This window comes from Pseudophryne corroboree, chromosome 10 (genome assembly GCF_028390025.1).
Source record: "Pseudophryne corroboree isolate aPseCor3 chromosome 10, aPseCor3.hap2, whole genome shotgun sequence".
NCBI lineage: Eukaryota > Metazoa > Chordata > Amphibia > Anura > Myobatrachidae > Pseudophryne > Pseudophryne corroboree.
Genome location: NC_086453.1, coordinates 174,664,349 through 174,683,437, shown reverse-complemented (window position 1 = coordinate 174,683,437; position 19,089 = coordinate 174,664,349). Strand labels below are relative to the sequence as shown.

The window sequence follows — 19,089 nt, the reverse complement described above, 5'->3', positions numbered from 1 at the left end:
TTTCCTGTTTTTATTTTTTCCCGTAAGGGGTTACAGCTTTAAAATATTGTGAGTTGTTTTAGTAAGTACAAGTTTAGTTGTCTGTGTTTAAGGTTTGAAGACATACATACGATGATATTTAACCCCTTCAGTGGTGACTTTATTTTTACAATGTCACATTTCCCGGGGAAGGGTGGGGGGTAAATAAATTACCTGCTCATTGGCAGGGGTTTCATGCGCTAGGTGTCATGCTCATTGGCAGGGGTTTCATGCGCTAGGTGTCATGCTCATTGGCAGGGGTTTCATGCGCTAGGTGTCATGCTCATTGGCAGGGGTTTCATGCGCTAGGTGTCATGCTCGTTGCCAGGGTTTCATGCTCTGGGATCCATGCTCGTTGCCAGGAGTTTCATGCTCTGGGATCCATGCTCATTGCACAGGGGAATGCTCGTTGCCAAGAGGAATGCTCATTGCTAAGGGTAATGTTGCATAGGGGGATTAAAATCGCTGCACTTGACATCCCTCTCCTCTCTCTTCCCTAGTAGTCTGATCTGGGCGGAGGAGTTTTGCGGAATGACACTGTTGCTTTGTGACATCACAACGCAACCGCATCATTCCGCAAAAGTCCGCCGCCACAATCGAACTACTAGGAAAAAAGGAGGAGGTGGACCGGCATGTTGGAGCAGCACTGGCATACCCCGAAAATCTTCCAGGATAGCCAGTCTGTCCAGTGCAGCTGGCCCCAGAGATTTTTTGGCCATGCCACTTAAGTGGGTAAAGATGCTTATACTATAATCATTTGAGGCACTTACAATGATAGGGTGACTGTCTGAACCTTGATTATCTTGGCAGTCATTTGTTACTTTTTACTGGCCTTGTAAACTTTGTGTTTGCTTCTTACTGAAAACATTGCAGAGGAGGTGGCCTGTATTGCTGTGCAATGTACTTCCATGAATATGGACATTTATAGGCAAATTAGGAACTACAGGAAGTCTGCAGTGAAACAAGGAGATCATTAATTAATGAGTGATCCTTACATCTAGGTTTGATTCTGCTTCACGTTCTGTGATGTAACACCTTTGCATAATAAGTATTTTTGTGGCTGTTTGATTATATTTGTGCTGTGTTATTAATTTTTTCTCTATTCCCATTTCAGATTGCAAAAAATAAAGGCCTTACACCAAAAAGAAAGAAGATTGACCGTAACCCTAGAGTTAAACACAGAGAGAAGTACAGACGTGCCAAGATCCGTAGAAAAGGCCAGGTATGTTTCATTAGTGTGTCTGACATTATGTGTGTGTCCTACCATATTATCTAATTAAATCTCTTAGTAGCTCTGTATCTGTAATACAGTACTATCTAATTAAAACTTGTCTTACTGTGTGATCTTGTGTCAACTGCTGAAGACCTCTGCACAAGAACATCAATGATCTCCAAGCTTCCTATTACAGCCTTTTTATTCAGATTATCTACGTGTAATATACTGTGCAAAATGTGTTGTTACATGTAATGTATATGCAGTTAGATCCATTTATCATTTTAACTGTTTACCAAAACATTTAAGTTACAATTATATAATGATTATGGTTTTAAAGTGCAAACTATCTGCTTTATTTTGAGGGTATTCACATCCAAAGGGTTTAGGAATTGCAGCTGTTTAATATGTAGCCCCCTCTTTTTCAAGGGACCAAAAGTAATTGGACAATTTACGCAAAAGCTGTTTCATTGATAGGTATGGGCTATTCCTTTTGTTCATCAATTAAGCAGGCAAAAGATTTGGAGTAGTGTGGCATTTGGATTTAGAAACAGTTGCTGTGAACCCACACCATGCAGTCAAAGTAGTTCTCAATGCAAGTGAAACAAGTCATCATTAGGCTGCAAAAACAAAAACATCCATCAGGGAGATAGTGGAAACTTTAGGAGTGGTCAAATCAACAGTTTGCTACATTCTGAGAAAAAAATCAACACAATGGTGAGCTCAGACACAATAAGGTCTGGATATTAATGGAAGATAACAGTGGTGGCCGATCGTTTCCATTGTAAAGAAAAAACACTTTACAACATCCTGCCAAGTGAAGAACACTCTCCAAGAGGTAGGGATATTACTATCTACCATACAGAGATTTTCATAAGAGCAAATACAGAGGGTTGACCGCAACTTGCAAACATTCATAAGGCTCAAAAATAGAAAAGGCCAGATTAGATTTTGCCTGCACAATGCCCCCCCATCCCCCCCAAAAAAAAAATCTTAAAGAGCCAACCCAGTTTTGGAACAGCATTCTTTGGACAGATCAACCTGAACCAGAATGATGGGGAGAAGAAAAATATGGAGAAGACTTGGAATAGCTTCAGGATCTGAAGTGTACCACATCTTCTATAAAGCATGGCTGAGGCAGTGTGATGGCATGTTCCTGCATTCAGTGGCACGGAGTCACTAGTGTTTATTGATGATGTGACTGAAGCAGCTGGATGAATTCTGAAGTATATAGAGATATTCTGGCTATGCTCTGCCAGGTCTTTATTACACACCTTCAGTTGTTTGTTCGTGGGTCTTTCTGCCTTTAGTACTGCATTCAGCAAGTGAAACTCATGCTTGATCCGGTTAAGATCAAGTGATTGACTCGCCCATTGCAGAATAGTCCACTTCTCTGCCTTAAAAAAACTTTTTGGTTGCCTTTGTTTTGGGTCATTATCCATCTGTACTGTGAAGCACCATCCAATCAACTTTACAGACTTCCAACATAATCTAAGCACACAGTATTTTATGTTATCCATGGGTTCCAGACTTCAGGCTTGCCGGCAGAGGATTCTCGGCAAAGTAGTAAAAAATGTACCTTTTTTTTTTATGATTATATTAATTTGTCCAAGTAAAATGTTAATTTTTATTATTTTGAGCCCCTGAAAATAGGGGACGGTGTATAAAAATGTTTGAAATTCCTAAACGTTTTATACAATAGAAAAGATAAAGAATCACCTGCGACTAACACAGAAGAGTGCAGCTCAATAAACAGCGATGGGACCAATCACAATAAAGTCTGAATAATACACAAATATATCAAGCGCTCTCTCATTATGCAATTTGGATAGATTCTTAGTAATACGTTACTTGTGAAGAGTGTCACCGTAAGAAAGTCCTTTTTTGGTCCAATGAAACTTAAACCAGTAGTAATAGTCATGGGGGAGTTTCAGTTCGGTCAAAAAAGCAGTACTTTTTCGCCCGGGATGCAGTCAATTTACCTCCAATCAAAATCCCGACGGTCGAAATCCTGACAACAATTGACCGATGGTCAGAATCCTGACATGGACAAAATACCGACATTTAAAATGCCGACAAGGTCAAAATGCCTACATGTAAAATGCCGACAGGTCAAAATCCCGACATTAGTTTTTCATGATTTCTTCATTGAAACCGACTTGTTCATACTTTACCATCCCAGTGCACCTGGAGGGGGGAATATAATAGTGTGCCGAGCGCAGCGAGGTACCGCGCCCCGAAGCATGGCGAGCGCAGCGAGCAATTTGAGGGGATGCGGTACACTTATATGGTGTCCATGTCGACCTATGTCGACATACACACACACAAAAAACAATGAAAAAAGCATGTCCGTATTTTGTCCATGTCGGGATTTTGACCTTGTCAGGATTTTGATTGAAGGTATTTCATACCGATCCCCTTTTTTGCCGGTTATTAGGTTGAATTTACTATTGTATTGATATCCTACATTAGGGACCTTTTTTACTCTGTAATAGTTATTTTACCAGTGCATTTGTAGTAGTGTGACACTCATATATAAAATTTCTGTGGAGTGGGGCTCTTAAAAAGAGATTACAGCGGCTTGAAGCGCTCATGCTTTCCATCTACTTGAAACGCATGCCGCTTCCGCCGGAAGTTATGTATTTCAGCTTGTAATCCGGCTGAGGATGCGGTGCCTCTCGTCCGAAAGTCATTGTGCGTTCCAACAGCTTGGAACGCACGTACTTCCGCCAGAAGTCACCTCTATCACCATTCATCAATGTGGCGCTTGCATTCCATACCCAGGAAAACGTCCCTTGCTTCCACTACTATCATTTTTTGATAGATATTGTATACACTGGACAGTTATATTAGCCTTAAAAGCGCCCAAAATGCACAGCACACAGTGGGAACGCTGATCTGCAGGCATCATGAGGCGTTAGTAGACAAATATTTTCTTTGATGGTGAACTTTTAAGCATAAAAGGTTTACTATATACAGAGATAAATTAAAAAAAAATTAATATTTCTGTAGTAGGGTACACTGGGGTTCCACAGGGAATAACATTGGGGTGTAGAGTAGGATCTTGATCCGAGGCACCAACAGGCTAAACGCTTTGACTGTTCCCAAGATACTCAGCGCCGCCTCCTCTATAATCCTGCCTTCGTGCACAGGAGCTCAGTTTGTAAGTTGGTGCCCAGCCTTGAAAAGAGCTTTTTTAAAAGAAGATAGAAGACTTCAAGGGCTGCAGCAGAGGCACTCTAGGTGCTAGATGTCATTCTGACATATCCTGCTGCAGCTCCATCACCTCCCCCGGCGGCGCTGTATACTCCCGTGTCCCTGGTTGCCGGGTACTTACAGCGGAGGCTCCGGTTCTTCACCTAGGGCACACACACTTGCCGCAGCTCTCCAGGGTCACGTGGCCGCATCAAGGTAGGAGGTAAGAGGGTCCCCCAGACAGGACCCGCCGAAAATCGCGATCCGGCGTGACCATTAGGAGGTGGGCCGCGTGCGCTGGCGTGGGCACTGTGTTGGTACAGGGACCCCGCTAGACCACCAGGGCAGGGGCACAGGTTGGTTTTGTATATAACCCGTTTTATTATGGCCGACAATACCCGGTGGTGAAGTCCAGCAAGGGGATGATAAGGCTCTGACCTGTAGCCCATCCCCAAGCCCCTGGGCGCCATTGAGAGTAAATGTTCCCGCCCTGGAGCTGCATCTCTCTCTCTCCCTCGCTCACTGTCAGCATTTGGCCGCCATTACACACATGCTACGCTGACTTTGGGACTGGTGGGCAGTGCCTCCTCTGTAATGCCGCCTGCTTCATCAGCGCTGTGCATTTACAGGACACTTAAGTATTCTAAATGTCGTCTAGACAGTGTTAGTTAAGAACAAGGGCATATATTTAGGGTTATTTAGTACAAGTACCCTGTGATATACATCCAGTCTTCACTGTGCATTGTTATATCTCTCTATCTACATAGCTTTACTCAGTGGTATAGTTACTTAGTATTGCTAGTCCAGTGCAGTTTTATTGCTGGTAATAATTTCTGCATTGTATATGTGACTGAGTGTGTGCCAATGGCTGCTGTGTGGTCTCTATTTCGTGTATCTCACACATATGGCTATCCCTATATTCTGTACCCTGGGGGAGGCTAAGTGCATCAGGGCTCTCATATAATATAGTGTTTCACAGGATATTCTACCTTTGGTATTTTTCTCTGTGTTTTTCAGTCACCACATACCTCCTTAAATGCTCAGTTTGTGCTCTACCTTGCAGTCACACCATACAGGGTATTTTTGTCAGGTAGTTTGCTTATCTTGTACTATTACACCCTAGACTTACGCTTACATATCATGTCTGCTACACAGGGTGGTAAATCCATGGCTGATCCTGCACCATGCAGTGTTGATACCACGGATTTCTCGGAGGAAAACGTAGCAGCTGAGGGTTCAGGTACTGGGGGTTCTATACCCCATGATCAGTCTGCAGCAGTGGGGGTAAATCAAGACCCACCTTAAGCTGTTTTCTCTAATTTACGGACTACGCTAGTAATTAGACTTGCGCCCCCCGTGGGACCTCCTGTGCCATTACAGTCACATATTGTACCTGCAGTAATCCGCCAAGGGCAGATAATCTGTTCTCTCGGTTACAGTAATTACATCAGTCACTAGCTAAGCAAAATCCTATCGCCTGCCTAAGACCAGAGGGTCATCTAAACGGGCCATTACTTCCTCATAATCCACACATGTTTCGGATACCTCATCCAATGTAGATGGCGCTTTCACTGACCCTTCAGACTCTGATGCAGATGCTTCTGATAGGGAATTTCTGACACAGGTGGATGTTCCTGACCTCTTGTAGGCTATCAGCCTGATACTTCAAATCAATGATGATGAAGGGCTTCCAGCTACCTCTGTGAAACCAGTAAGTTTAAATGTAAGAAGGTTACTAAGTTGGTTTTACCTCATTCTGACCACTTGGTTGATATTCGTCAGGAATCCTGGAAAAATGGGGTAAAAAGTTTTCCTCGTCTACGAAGATGCTAGCTCATTATTCCCTCGCTGCAGAGTTAAGTAACAATTGGGAAACACCGCCGCCGGTGGACTCACAAGTTGCGCGTCTGGTGGTCTCATCTGCTCTGCCTGTCACTACCGTCACCTCCCTGAGGGGACCGGCAGATAAGCGTGTGGAGGGTTGCTCGAAGTCTATTTACACTCTTGCCTGAGCTGTGCATAGGCCCACTATTGCGGCCTCTTGAGATGCTTAAGCTATAGAGGCCTGGGTTCAGGAAGTTGAGGCAGAACTACCGTCTAATTTTCCTGATAATGCTATACAGTGTCTTTCATATATTATTACGGCCTCCCATTATATTTAGGAGGCGGCATCTGATGCAGGTATGCTGGCGGCCAAATCATCTACTACGTCTATTCTGGCTCGACGGATCCTCTGTTTGCGGTCTTAGATCTGGACTCTAAAAAGACCTTGGAGGTGATCCCTTTTGAGAGAAACATATGTTTTGGGGAAGCTCTCAACAAGATCGTTGAAGACTTAGCATCTGCTAAGACTACATGTCTGCCTAGTACTACTCCTTCGGCTCCGAAGGCTAAGAGTACTTCCTTTCATTCCTTTCGACCTCCAGGTTAAGGGTCAGGCGTACCCGATACAGGCTCGAACTTCCAAATCCACTAAGCCCAAACCTAATCGTTCCTGGTCTACCCATCAGCCTGCTTCCAAAACAGACAAGTCTGCGGCATGACGGGGTGGGCCTCCCTCTGGGGGATCCCAGGGTGGGAGGCCGACTTCTACAGTTTACCCAGGAATGGTTGAAGACTACTTCAGACGCTTGGGTACGGGAAGTCGTCAGTCACGGATACGCCATATCCTTCTTCAAAAAACGTTCCCCTCATTACTTTTGCCTGACAGACATCCTTTCGGATCAGGTAAAGGCAAAGACTCTTCGGTGGTTCAGTCCCTCCTGGACACAGAAGTGGTAGTGCCGGTGCCTCTGGCTCAGAGAGGCAGGAGGTACTATTCAACGATGCTCCTAGTCCCGAAACCGAGTGGTTCCTCTCGGCCCATTCTCAACCTCAAGTCTTTGAAAAAGTTTGTAGGGTCTCCAAGTTTTGTATGGAAACCCTTTGCTCTATTGTCCTGACTTTGGAGCCAGGGGACTATAGGGTATCCCTGGACATACAGAATGCTTACCTACATATACCTATTGCCGTGTCACATCAGCTATACCTGTGGTTTGCTATTTTCAACCTCCATTATCCATTCCGGGCCTTACCCTTTGGACTGACTACGGTCCGCGAATCTCCACCAAGGTCATGGCGGTGATGACGGCCCTGCTCCGCCGTCAGGGTATCAGGATCCTACCGTATCTGGACGTCTTGCTGATCCTGCCGAATTCCCCAGACGTTCTTCTCCGTCATTTGGATCTGACGGTCAAGTTTCTGCAAGCCCACGGGTGGCTCATCAACTGGAAGAAATCATCCCTGGTCTCTGCTCAGAGCGTGGTGCATCTGGGGGGCGTTGTTGGACACTCACAACCAGCGGTTGTTCTTGTCTCAGGAGAAGGTCCTGAAACTTCAGGGCAGGATACGATGCTTCCTCTCTCGCCCGCGGGTGTCAATACACTCGGTGATGCAAATTCTAGGCCTCATGGTGTCGGCTTTCGACATGGTAGAGTGCGCTCAATTTCATTCCCGCCCTCTGCAGAAGCTGATTCTTGCCAAGTGGGATGGCCTGCCTCACCGGATCAGGTCTCATGTGATCTCCTTGTCTCCGGAGGTTCGTCTGTCACTGAGCTGGTGGCTACAGGACCAACAATTGTGCAGGGGTCGTCCCTTCTGGATCTCCAACTGGGTCCTCCTGATGATGGATGCCAGTCTGCGGGGTTGGGGCGCGGTGTTGGAGCAACACTCTCTTCAGGGTCGGTGGAGCAGGGAGGAGTCTCTCCTCCCGATACACATTCTGGAATTGCGGGCAGTGTTCCATGCTCTGAAACTGGCCCAGCATCTGGTACAGAACAGGCCTGTTCATGTACAGTAGGACAACGCCACCACGGTAGCGTACATAAATCATCAAGGCGGCACTCGAAGCCGCATGACAATGATGGATGTGTCAAAGATTCTTCAGTGGGCAGAACGCCATCTGCCAGCCATCTCGGCAGTGTTCATTCCAGGGGGTCCTTAACTGGGAAGCGGAGTTCCTCAGTCGTCAGGACGTGCACGCCGGAGAGTGGAGCCTTCATCCCGAAGTATTTCAACTCCTAGTGGACAAGTATGGTCTACCAGATGTAGACCTGATGGCATCTCGACACAATCACAAGGTTCTGGTCTTCGGAGCAAGAACAAGGGATACTCAAGCGGCGTTTGTGGATGCACTGTAGTGAGGAAGTTCAAGCAAGAAGGGGGAATCCTACTTCTGATAGCTCTTGCATGGCCCAGACGGCATTGGTTCTCAGACCTACAGGGTCTCTCACTAGAGCGTCCTCTTCTGCTTCCGCAACGATCAGACCTCCTCGTTCAGGGCCCTTGTGTCTACCAGGCTTTGACGGCGTGGCTTTTGAAGCTTCCGTACTGAGGGCCAAAAGATTTTCTGAGGCGGTCATTCAAACTGTGTTGAAGGCCCGTAAGCCGGCTTCTGCTCGAAGTTACCATAGGGTCTGGAATTCTTACTTTGCTTGGTGCGCAGCTAACAATCATGACGTTTACAAGTTTACTACAGCCTAATTTTTGGCCTTCCTACAACAGGGCCTGGACTGGGCCTTCGGGTGGCCTCCCTCAAGGTTCATATTTCTGCCTTGTTGGTAAGGTTTCAGAGAAAAATTGCGACTCTGCCTTATGTTCATACATTCACTCGGTGTTTTACGGATTCATCCTCCCTATGTCCCACCTGTGGCTCCTTGGGATTTGTCGGTGGTTCTGGAGGCCTTGCGAGAGTCTCCGTTTGGACCTCTTGAATCTGCGGACCTTATGTGGCTTTCTCTTAAGGTATTGTTTCTGCTGGCTATTGCCTCTGCTAGACGGGTATCAGATTTGAGTGCCTTGTCTTGTAGGTCCCCCTATCTGAATTTTCACCGTGACCAGGCGGTTCTTAGACCGCGCCCTGGTTATCTACCTAAGATGGTGTCTTCTTTCCGCCTTAACGAGGAGATTGTGGTTCCGGCCTTTGTCTCTCCTGAATTGTCTTCCAAAGAGAAGTCTTTGGATGTGGTACGGGCTCTCCGTATCTATGTGAAGAGGACAGCCTCCGTTGGGAAGTCTGATTCACTCTTTGGTTTTCACAAATGTGGTAGGCCTGCTAACAAGCAAACCTTGGCCAGATGGATTAGAATGGTGATTGCACATGCTTATGTACAGGCTGGCCTTCCAGCTCCTGCTACCATCAAAGCCCATTCATTGCGTCCCCTCCTATGAGGAACTGCTTTAGGACATCCCCGATGTTATTCCCTGTGGAACCCTAGTGTACCCCGCTGCAGAAAAGGAGATTTATGGTAAGAACTTACCTTTGTTAAATCTTTCTGCGAGGTACACTGGGTTCAACAGGGCGCCCACCCTGACGCACTTAGCTTCTTTGGGTTTGTATGGCATTAGCCGCTGATACCTTCTCCTGTCGTGAGAATGTGGTGTATGTGGCTACTAACAATTGTCGTCTCTTTTACCTGCTACTGCATTGGACTGGTTAACAAAACTGGGCTCCTGTGCACAGAGGCGGGGTTATAGAGGAGGTAGCATCTTGGGAACAGTCAAAGCGTTTAGCCTGTTGATGTCTCGGATCAAGATTCTACTCTACACCCTGATGTTATTCCCTGTGGAACCCAGTGTACCTCACAGAAAGAGATTTAACAAAGGTAAGTTCTTACCTTTTTTGTTTAACCCCTAGAATTAAAGCTGAAAGTCTGCACTTCAATTGCATTTTGATTGTTTAAATTCAAATCAATTGTGGTGGCTTAGAGAGCTAAAATTAGGAAAATTGTGTCAGTGTATATATGGACCTAACTGTATTTTTTCAGCATGTTTTGTTAAAATGTTCAAGTACTTTTATAGCATTGTCTTGTTTAGCCATTGCTAGGTGAAAATCTCTAAGTCTAGAGTCCATGAAGTAAATGTTTTCATGTAAATTATTTTACATCCAACATTCGGCTTAGCTTAATCGCTATATATGCTCTAATTGTAATCCGTTATCATACAATCTTATAACTCCTAACACAATACTATTTGTGCAAGATAATTGGTGATATTTTGGTCTAGTGACTTTGTGTTTTTCTCCATTCTGACTTTGTGTGTGTTTATGCATATATTGTACTATTTGATTTTTATTTTTCAATCTGTTGTGTGTTCCAGGTGCGTGAGGTCCGTAAGGAAGAGGTCAGATATTCCGGGGAGTTATCTGGAATCCGCGCTGGAGTTAAAAAGAGTATTAAGCTTAAATAAAGAATTTATGAAATTTATTGCCCCATATTGTATAATAAACATTTGTATTGTAACAATATTTCTCCATTTATTTCCAGACATGAACATTATTTTCTTTTACTTCCTAGAGGATGCTGGGGTCCATATTAGTACCATGGGGTATAGACGGGTCCACCAAGAGCCGTGGGCACTTTAAGACTTTGATAGTGTGGGCTGTTTAGAAAATGTGCCCGGAGGAGCTGGTCACAGCTAGGGGAGCTCTTAGAGCTTCTTTTGGTTTTATTTTTTTATTAAGACAGGTTAGGCATAGGGAGGCTGGCAACAGCCTCCCTGCTTCGTGGGACTTAGGGGGGGGGGGGAGTAGTGTCCCGCTGAGGTTAACGGCCACTACCTCCGCTGACAGGACACTGAGCTCCTGAGGGTGATGATCGTTAGCCCCCGAGGCGACCGCTCACTCCCGCAGCTTGCTGCCACCCCCTAACAGAGCCAGAAGATCGTGGTGGCGAATGTAACACCGGTGACCCGACAAGCCGGTATAAATGGCGGCATCAGGGTGTGAAGCGCAGTATTAACACTGCGCTCCGGAAGGCTCAGCAATAAAGACGCGGCGCTGTGAGGGGCGCCCTGGGCCAGCGACTATACCCTAATCACTGGTCACTCTGCTATCAGGGACTCCGGTTGCGCTGCTAGCTACCTCCGCCCAGTATAAAAATGTAAATTGTGCAGGAAGACAGGGGGCGGAGCTTCTCAGAGCGGAATCCAGCGCCATTTTCTCGCTGCAACTCCACCGCTGAGACGCTGACAGCGAGCGCTGATCCTCCACAACTCCAGTTATCCTGTGCTGTACCAGGGGGTGGTAGAAGGGGGGGAAGGCTGTATTTTGCTGTGTATTTCAATTAAGGGTACACAGTCAGCGCCAGGCAGTTATTTTATAACTGCCTATTGGGGCGCTGTGTGTGCTGGCTCCAAGCTCTGTGTTTCTCTGAAGGTACTTGGGGGGGAAACTGTGTCTGACATTTTCGTGTGTGTGTTTATGCAAATTCCCACATAACCATGTCCAGGGACTCTTTGTCTTGTTCGGCAGAATATGTATCTTCTCCAGAGGAATCCATTCCATGTACTCAGGAATGTAATATGTTGTCTCAGCCCTCCGAATATGAGCCCCAGTGGGTGGCTTCTATTAAGGGAATGATATCCCAGATTTCTACTAGGATTGCACATTATAAGACTGAATCACAGATTTTAAAATAATCTGTGGAGGTTTTGTCTTATTCTGTCCCCACTACCTCAAAATCCCCTGGTGTATCCAAAAAACGTGCGCTTGCTCAAATTATGCAGGTTGACACGGACACCGACTCTGACACGGCAGAGTGTGATGCGGATATGCGGGGGGGGGGGGGTGAGGCTTCCCTGGCAAGAGGGGTGCAACTCATGATTGAGGCTATTAGGGATGTGTTACACATTACTGACAACCCACCTGAGCAGGTAGAGGAGGCTTACTTTACAGATAATAAGAAATTCTTCCTGACCTTCCCCGCGTCTAAGGAATTAAACGCATTATTTGAAAAATCCTGGGAAAATCCAGATCCCAGAGAGGGTTCTTGTAGCTTTTCCTTTCCCTGAGGATGATAGGAAAAAGTGGGAAAACCCACCTATAGTAGACGCTTCTGTATCTAGACTGTCAAAGAAGGTTATTTTACCTGTCCCAGGGTCTACCGCTTTGAAAGAACCGGCAGACCGCAAGATTGAAACTACGCTCAAATCCATATTCACAGCTTCAGGAGTGGCATTAAGGCCCACTATTGCATGGATTTCAAAAGCCATAGTAAAGTGGTCAGGCACGTTACTAGAGTAATTAGATTCTATGGATAGAAGTGACATTGAATTGTTTTTACGTAACATACAGGATTCTGCGGGTTTCGTGGTGGAGGCCATGAAGGACCTGGGTAATCTGACTGCAAGGATGTCGTCCATGGCTGCTTCAGCATGCAGGGGACCCTGGCTACGCCAATGGTCTGCAGATGCGGAATCCAGGAGAAGTGTGGAGAACCTACCCTTCACAGGTCAGGCTCTATTTGGGGAAGCACTGGATGCGTGGATCTCCACGGCAACTGCTGGTAAGTCAACCTTTCTTCCCTCAGCCTCTCTGACGACAAAGAAACCTTTTTCTCTGACGTCCTAGTGGATGCTGGGAACTCCGTAAGGACCATGGGGAATAGACGGGCTCCGCAGGAGACTGGGCACTCTAAAAGAAAGATTAGGTACTATCTGGTGTGCACTGGCTCCTCCCACTATGACCCTCCTCCAGACCTCAGTTAGATTTCTGTGCCCGGCCGAGCTGGATGCACACTAGGGGCTCTCCTGAGCTCCTAGAAAGAAAGTTTATTTTAGGTTTTTTATTTTACAGTGAGACCTGCTGGCAACAGGCTCACTGCATCGAGGGACTAAGGGGAGAAGAAGCGAACCTACCTGCTTGCAGCTAGCTTGGGCTTCTTAGGCTACTGGACACCATTAGCTCCAGAGGGATCGACCGCATGGAACTGGCCTTGGTGTTCGTTCCCGGAGCCGCGCCGCCGTCCCCCTTACAAAGCCAGAAGCAAGAAGAGGTCCGGAAAATCGGCGGCAGAAGACATCAGTCTTCACCAAGGTAGCGCACAGCACTGCAGCTGTGCGCCATTGCTCCTCATACACACTTCACACTCCGGTCACTGAGGGTGCAGGGCGCTGGGGGAGGGCGCCCTGAGCAGCAATAAAAACACCTTGGCTGGCAAATCTATCACAATATATAGCCCCAGAGGCTATATATGTGATAAATACCCCTGCTCGAATCCATAAAAAAGCGGGAGAAAAGTCTGAGAAAAAGGGGCGGAGCTATCTCCCTCAGCACACTGGCACCATTTTCTCTTCACAGTGCAGCTGGAAGACAGCTCCCCAGGCTCTCCCCTGTAGTTTGCAGGCTCAAAGGGTTAAAAAGAGAGGGGGGGCACTAAATTTAGGCGCAATATTGTATATACAAGCAGCTATTGGGAAAAATTCACTCAATATAGTGTTAATCCCTAAATTATATAGCGCTCTGGTGTGTGCTGGCATACTCTCTCTCTCTGTCTCCCCAAAGGGCTGTGTGGGGTCCTGTCCTCAGAGCATTCCCTGTGTGTGTGCGGTGTGTCGGTACGGCTGTGTCGACACGTTTGATGAGGAGGCTTATGTGGTGGCAGAGCAGATGCCGATAAATGTGATGTCGCCCCCTGTGGGGCCGACACCAGAGTGGATGGATAGGTGGAAGGTATAAACGACAGTGTCAACTCCTTACATAAAAGGCTGGATGACGTAACAGCTGTGGGACAGCTGGCTTCTCAGCCCGCGCCTGCCCAGGCGTCTCAAAGGCCATCGGGGGCTCAAAAACGCCCGCTCCCTCAGTTGGCAGACACAGATGTCGACACGGAGTCTGACTCCAGTGTCGACGAGGTTGAGACATATACACAATCCACTAGGAACATCCGTTACATGATCCCGGCAATAAAAAATGTGTTACACATTTCTGACATTAACCCAAGTACCACTAAAAAAGGGTTTTATGTTTGGGGAGAAAAAGCAGGCAGTGTTTGGTTCCCCCATCAAATGAGTGAATGAAGTGTGAAAAAGTGTGGGTTTCCCCGATAAGAAACTGGTAATTTCTAAAAAGTTACTGATGGCGTACCCTTTCCCGCCAGAGGATAAGTTACGCTGGGAGATATCCCCTAGGGTGGATAAGGCGCTCACACGTTTGTCAAAAAAGGTGGCACTGCCGTCTTAGGATACGGCCACTTTGAAGGTACCTGCTGATAAAAAGCAGGAGGCTATCCTGAAGTCTGTATTTACACACTCAGGTACTAGACTGAGACCTGCAGATAGTGCTGCTGCAGCGTGGTCTGTGACCCTGTCAAACGGGGATACTATTTTGCGAACATAAGAGCATATTAAAGACGTCGTCTTATATATGAGGGATGCACAGAGGGATATTTTGCCGGCTGGCATCCAGAATTAATGCAATGTCCATTCTGTCAGGAGGGTATTAGAGACCCGACACTGGACAGGTGATGCTGACTTTAAAAGGCACATAGAGCCTTATAAGGGTGAGGAATTGTTTGGGGATGGTCTCTGGGACCTCGTATCCACAGCAACAGCTGGGAAGAAAACATTTTACCTCAGGTTTCCTCACAGCCTAAGAAAGCACTGTATTATCAGGTACAGTCCTTTCGGCTTCAGAAAAGCAAGCGGGTCAAAGGCGCTTCCTTTCTGCACAGAGACGAGGGAAGAGGGAAAAAGCTGCACCAGTCAGCCAGTTCCTAGAATCAAAATTCTTCCCCAGCTTCCTCTGAGTCCACCGCATGACGCGGGGGCTCCACAGGCGTAGCCAGGTACGGTGGGGGGCCGCCTCAAAAATTTCAGCGATCAGTGGGCTCGCTCACAGGTGGATCCCTGGATCCTTCAAGTAGTATCTCAGGGGTACAAGCTGGAATTCGAGGCGTCTCCCCCCCGCCGTTTCCTCAAATCTGCCTTGCCGACAACTCCCTCAGGCAGGGAGGCTGTGCTAGAGGCAATTCACAAGCTGTATTCCCAGCAGGTGATAGTCAAGGTGCCCCTACTTCAACAAGGACGGGGTTACTATTCCACACTGTTTGTGGTACCGAAACCGGACGGTTCGGTGAGACCCATTTTAAATTTGAAATCCTTGAACACATACATAAAAAAAAATTCAAGTTCAAGATGGATTCGCTCAGGGCGGTTATTGCAAGCCTGGAGGAGGTGGATTACATGGTATCCCTGGACATCAAGGATGCTTACCTACATGTCCCCATTTACCATCCTCACCAGGAGTACCTTAGATTTGTGGTACAGGATTGCCATTACCAATTCCAAACACTGCCGTTTGGACTGTCCACGGCACCGAGGGTCTTTACCAAGGTAATGGCAGAAATGATGATACTCCTTCGAAAAAAGGGAGTTTTAATTACCCCGTACTTGGACGATCTCCTTATAAAGACGAGGTCCAAGGAGCAGTTGTTGGTCGGAGTAGCACTATCTCGGGAAGTGCTACAACAGCACGGATGGATTCTATACATTCCAAAGTCACAGCTGGTACCTACCACACGCCTACTGTTCCTGGGGATGGTTCTGGACACAGAACAGAAAAAAGTGTTTCTCCCGCAGGAGAAAGCCAAGGAGCTGTCATCTCTAGTCAGAGACCTCCTGAAACCAAAACAGGTATCTGTGCATCACTGCACACGAGTCCTGGGAAAAATGGTAGCTTCTTACGAAGCAAAATTCCATTCGGCAGGTTCCATGCAAGAACCTTTCAGTGGGACTTCTTGGACAAGTGGTCGGGATCGCATCTTCAGATGCATCGGCTGATACCCTGGTCCTTGGAGACAGGGTTATCTCTACTGTGGTGGCTGCAGAGTGCTCATCTTCAAGAGGGCCGCAGATTCGGCATACAGGACTGGGTCCTGGTAACCACGGATGCCAGCCTTCGAGGCTGGGGGGCAGTCACACAGGGAAGAAATTTCCAAGGACTTTGGTCAAGTCAGGAGTCGTCCCTACACTTAAATATTCTGGAACTGAGGGCCATTTACAATGCCCTAAGTCTGGCAAGGCCTCTGCTTCAAAACCAGCCGGTACTGATCCAATCAGACAACATCACGGCAGTCGCCCATGTAAACCGACAGGGCGGCACAAGAAGCAGGATGGCGATGGCAGAAGCCACAAGGATTCTCCGATGGGCGGAAAATCACGTCTTAGCACTGTCAGCAGTGTTCATTCCGGGAGTGGACAACTGGGAAGCAGACTTCCTCAGCAGACACGACCTACACCCGGGAGAGTGGGGACTTCATCCAGAAGTCTTCCAACTGTTGGTAAACCGTTGGGAAAGGCCACAGGTGGACATGATGGCGTCCCGCCTAAACAAAAAACTAGATATTGCGCCAGGTCAAGGGACCCTCAGGCAATAGCTGTGGACGCTCTAGTGACACTGTGGGTGTACCAGTCGGTTTATGTATTCCTCCTCTGCCTCTCATACCAAAGGTTCTGAGAATAATAAGAAAACGAGGAGTAAGAACGATACTTGTGGTTCCGGATGGGCCAAGAAGAGCTTGGTACCCAGAACTTCAAGAAATGATATCAGAGGACCCATGGCCTCTACCGCTCAGACAGGATCTGCTACAGCAGGGGCCCTGTCTGTTCCAAGACTTACCGCGGCTGCGTTTGACGGCATGGCGGTTGAATTCCAGATCCTAAAGGAAAAGGGCATTCCGGAGGAAGTCATTCCTACGCTGATAAAAGCCAGGAAAGAAGTAACCGCAAACCATTATCACCGTTTTTGGCGAAAATATGTTGCGTGGTGTGAGGCCAGGATGGCCCCAACAGAGGAATTTCAGCTGGGTCGTTTTCTGCACTTCCTACAGTCAGGAGTGACTATGGGCCTAAACTTGGGTTCCATTAAGGTCCAGATTTCGGCTCTGTCGATTTTCTTCCAGAAAGAACTGGCTTCACTGCCTGGAGTTCAGACATTTGTAAAGGGAGTGCTACATATTCAGCCCCCTTTTGTGCCTCCTGTGGCACCTTGGGATCTCAACGTGGTGTTGTTTCCTAAAATCACATTGGTTTGAGCCACTTAAAACTGTGGATTTGAAATATCTCACGTGGAAAGTGGTCATGTTATTGGCCTTGGCTTCGGCCAGGCGTGTGTCAGAATGGGCGGCTTTGTCATGTAAAAGCCCTTATCTGATTTTCCATATGGATAGGGCAGAATTGAGGACTCGTCCCCAGTTTCTCCCTAAGGTGGTATCAGCTTTTCACTTGAACCAACCTATTGTAGTGCCTGCGGCTACTAGGGACTTGGAAGATTCCAAGTTACTGGACGTAGTCAGGGCCTTAAAAATGTATATTTCCAGGACGGCTGGAGTCAGGAAAACTGACTCGCTTTTTATCTTGTAGGCACCCAACAAAATAGGTGCTCCTGCTTCTAAGCAGACTATTGCTCGCTGAATTTGTAGCACAATTCAGCTGGAGCATTCTGCGGCTGGATTGCCGCATCCTAAATCAGTAAAAGCCCATTCCACGAGGAAAGTGGGCTCATCTTGGGCGGCTGCCCGAGGGGTCTCGGCTTTACAACTTTGCCGAGCTGCAACTTGGTCAGGGGCAAACACGTTTGCTAAATTCTACAAATTTGATACCCTGGCTGAGGAGGACCTTGAGTTCTCTCATTCGGTGCTGCAGAGTCATCCGCACTCTCCCGCCCGTTTGGGAGCTTTGGTATAATCCCCATGGTCCTTAGGGAGTTCCCAGCATCCACTAGGACGTCAGAGAAAATAAGATTTTACTCACCGGTAAATCTATTTCTCGTAGTCCGTAGTGGATGCTGGGCGCCCATCCTAAGTGCGGATTGTCTGCAATACTTGTATGTAGTTATTGCCTAACTAAGGGTTATTGTTGAGCCATCTGTTGAGAGGCTCAGTTATATTTCATACTGTTAACTGGGTATAGTATCACGAGTTATACGGTGTGATTGGTGTGGCTGGTATGAGTCTTACCCGGGATTCAAAATCCTTCCTTATTGTGTCAGCTCTTCCGGGCACAGTATCCTAACTGAGGTCTGGAGGAGGGTCATAGTGGGAGGAGCCAGTGCACACCAGATAGTACCTAATCTTTCTTTTAGAGTGCCCAGTCTCCTGCGGAGCCCGTCTATTCCCCATGGTCCTTACGGAGTTCCCAGCATCCAGTACGGACTACGAGAAATAGATTTACCGGTGAGTAAAATCTTATTTTCTACGTCCTCTGTGCAGTCTTTTCGGTCTGCAAAAGCGAAAAAGTCCAAGGCTCCTACCACTTTCTTCAGAGGTGGGTGCGCAAAATCCCCAAAAACGGCAACTGCTTGTTCCCAAGAACAGAAACCTGCCTCCGTTTCCTCAAAATCCTCAGCATGACGGTGAACCTCCCTGCCTGGAGAACGGGCAGGTGAGATCGAGGCTCAGACGTTTCAGTCACGTCTGGATCCCTGGGTACTGGATTGTGTCCCAGGGCTACAGACTGGAGTTTCAAGAGCCCCCACCCCACAGGTTTTTCAAATCAGGCCTGCCAGCTTTGCTGACAGGGCTATCCTTCAGGAAGCCATTCACAAATAGGAAAGGTCTGCTGTTATTGTTCCAGTTCCACCTCATCTGGTACACCAGGGTTACTATTCAATCCTTTTCGTGTTACCGAAACTGGATGGTCCGGTCAGGCCAGTTTTGAACCTGAAGTCGCTAAACCCTTATCTGAGGGAATTCAATTTCAAAAAGGAGTCTCTGAGAGCGGTGATCTCTGGTATCTCTAGATATGAAGGATGCGTACCTCCACATTCCAATTTGGCCGCCACACCAGGCTTATCTCATATTTGCATTGTTGGATGGTCACTATCCGTTCCAGGCACTACCATTCGGCCT

General features: G+C 47.2%; 1 protein-coding gene across 2 annotated transcripts in view; it reads left to right on the top strand.

Moving 5' to 3' along the window:
- UTP3 (UTP3 small subunit processome component) overlaps window positions 1–10,707 on the top strand; it is a 135,040-nt gene extending 124,333 nt beyond the window's left edge. For both annotated transcript variants that reach the window (XM_063942950.1, XM_063942951.1), the window contains 2 exons: window positions 1,133–1,240; window positions 10,562–10,707. In XM_063942950.1, coding sequence (XP_063799020.1) covers window positions 1,133–1,240; window positions 10,562–10,651 — 198 coding nt within the window. In that variant the 3' untranslated portion in view covers window positions 10,652–10,707. The remainder of the gene's footprint in view (window positions 1–1,132; window positions 1,241–10,561) is intronic.
- Window positions 10,708–19,089: the final 8,382 nt, after the last annotated feature.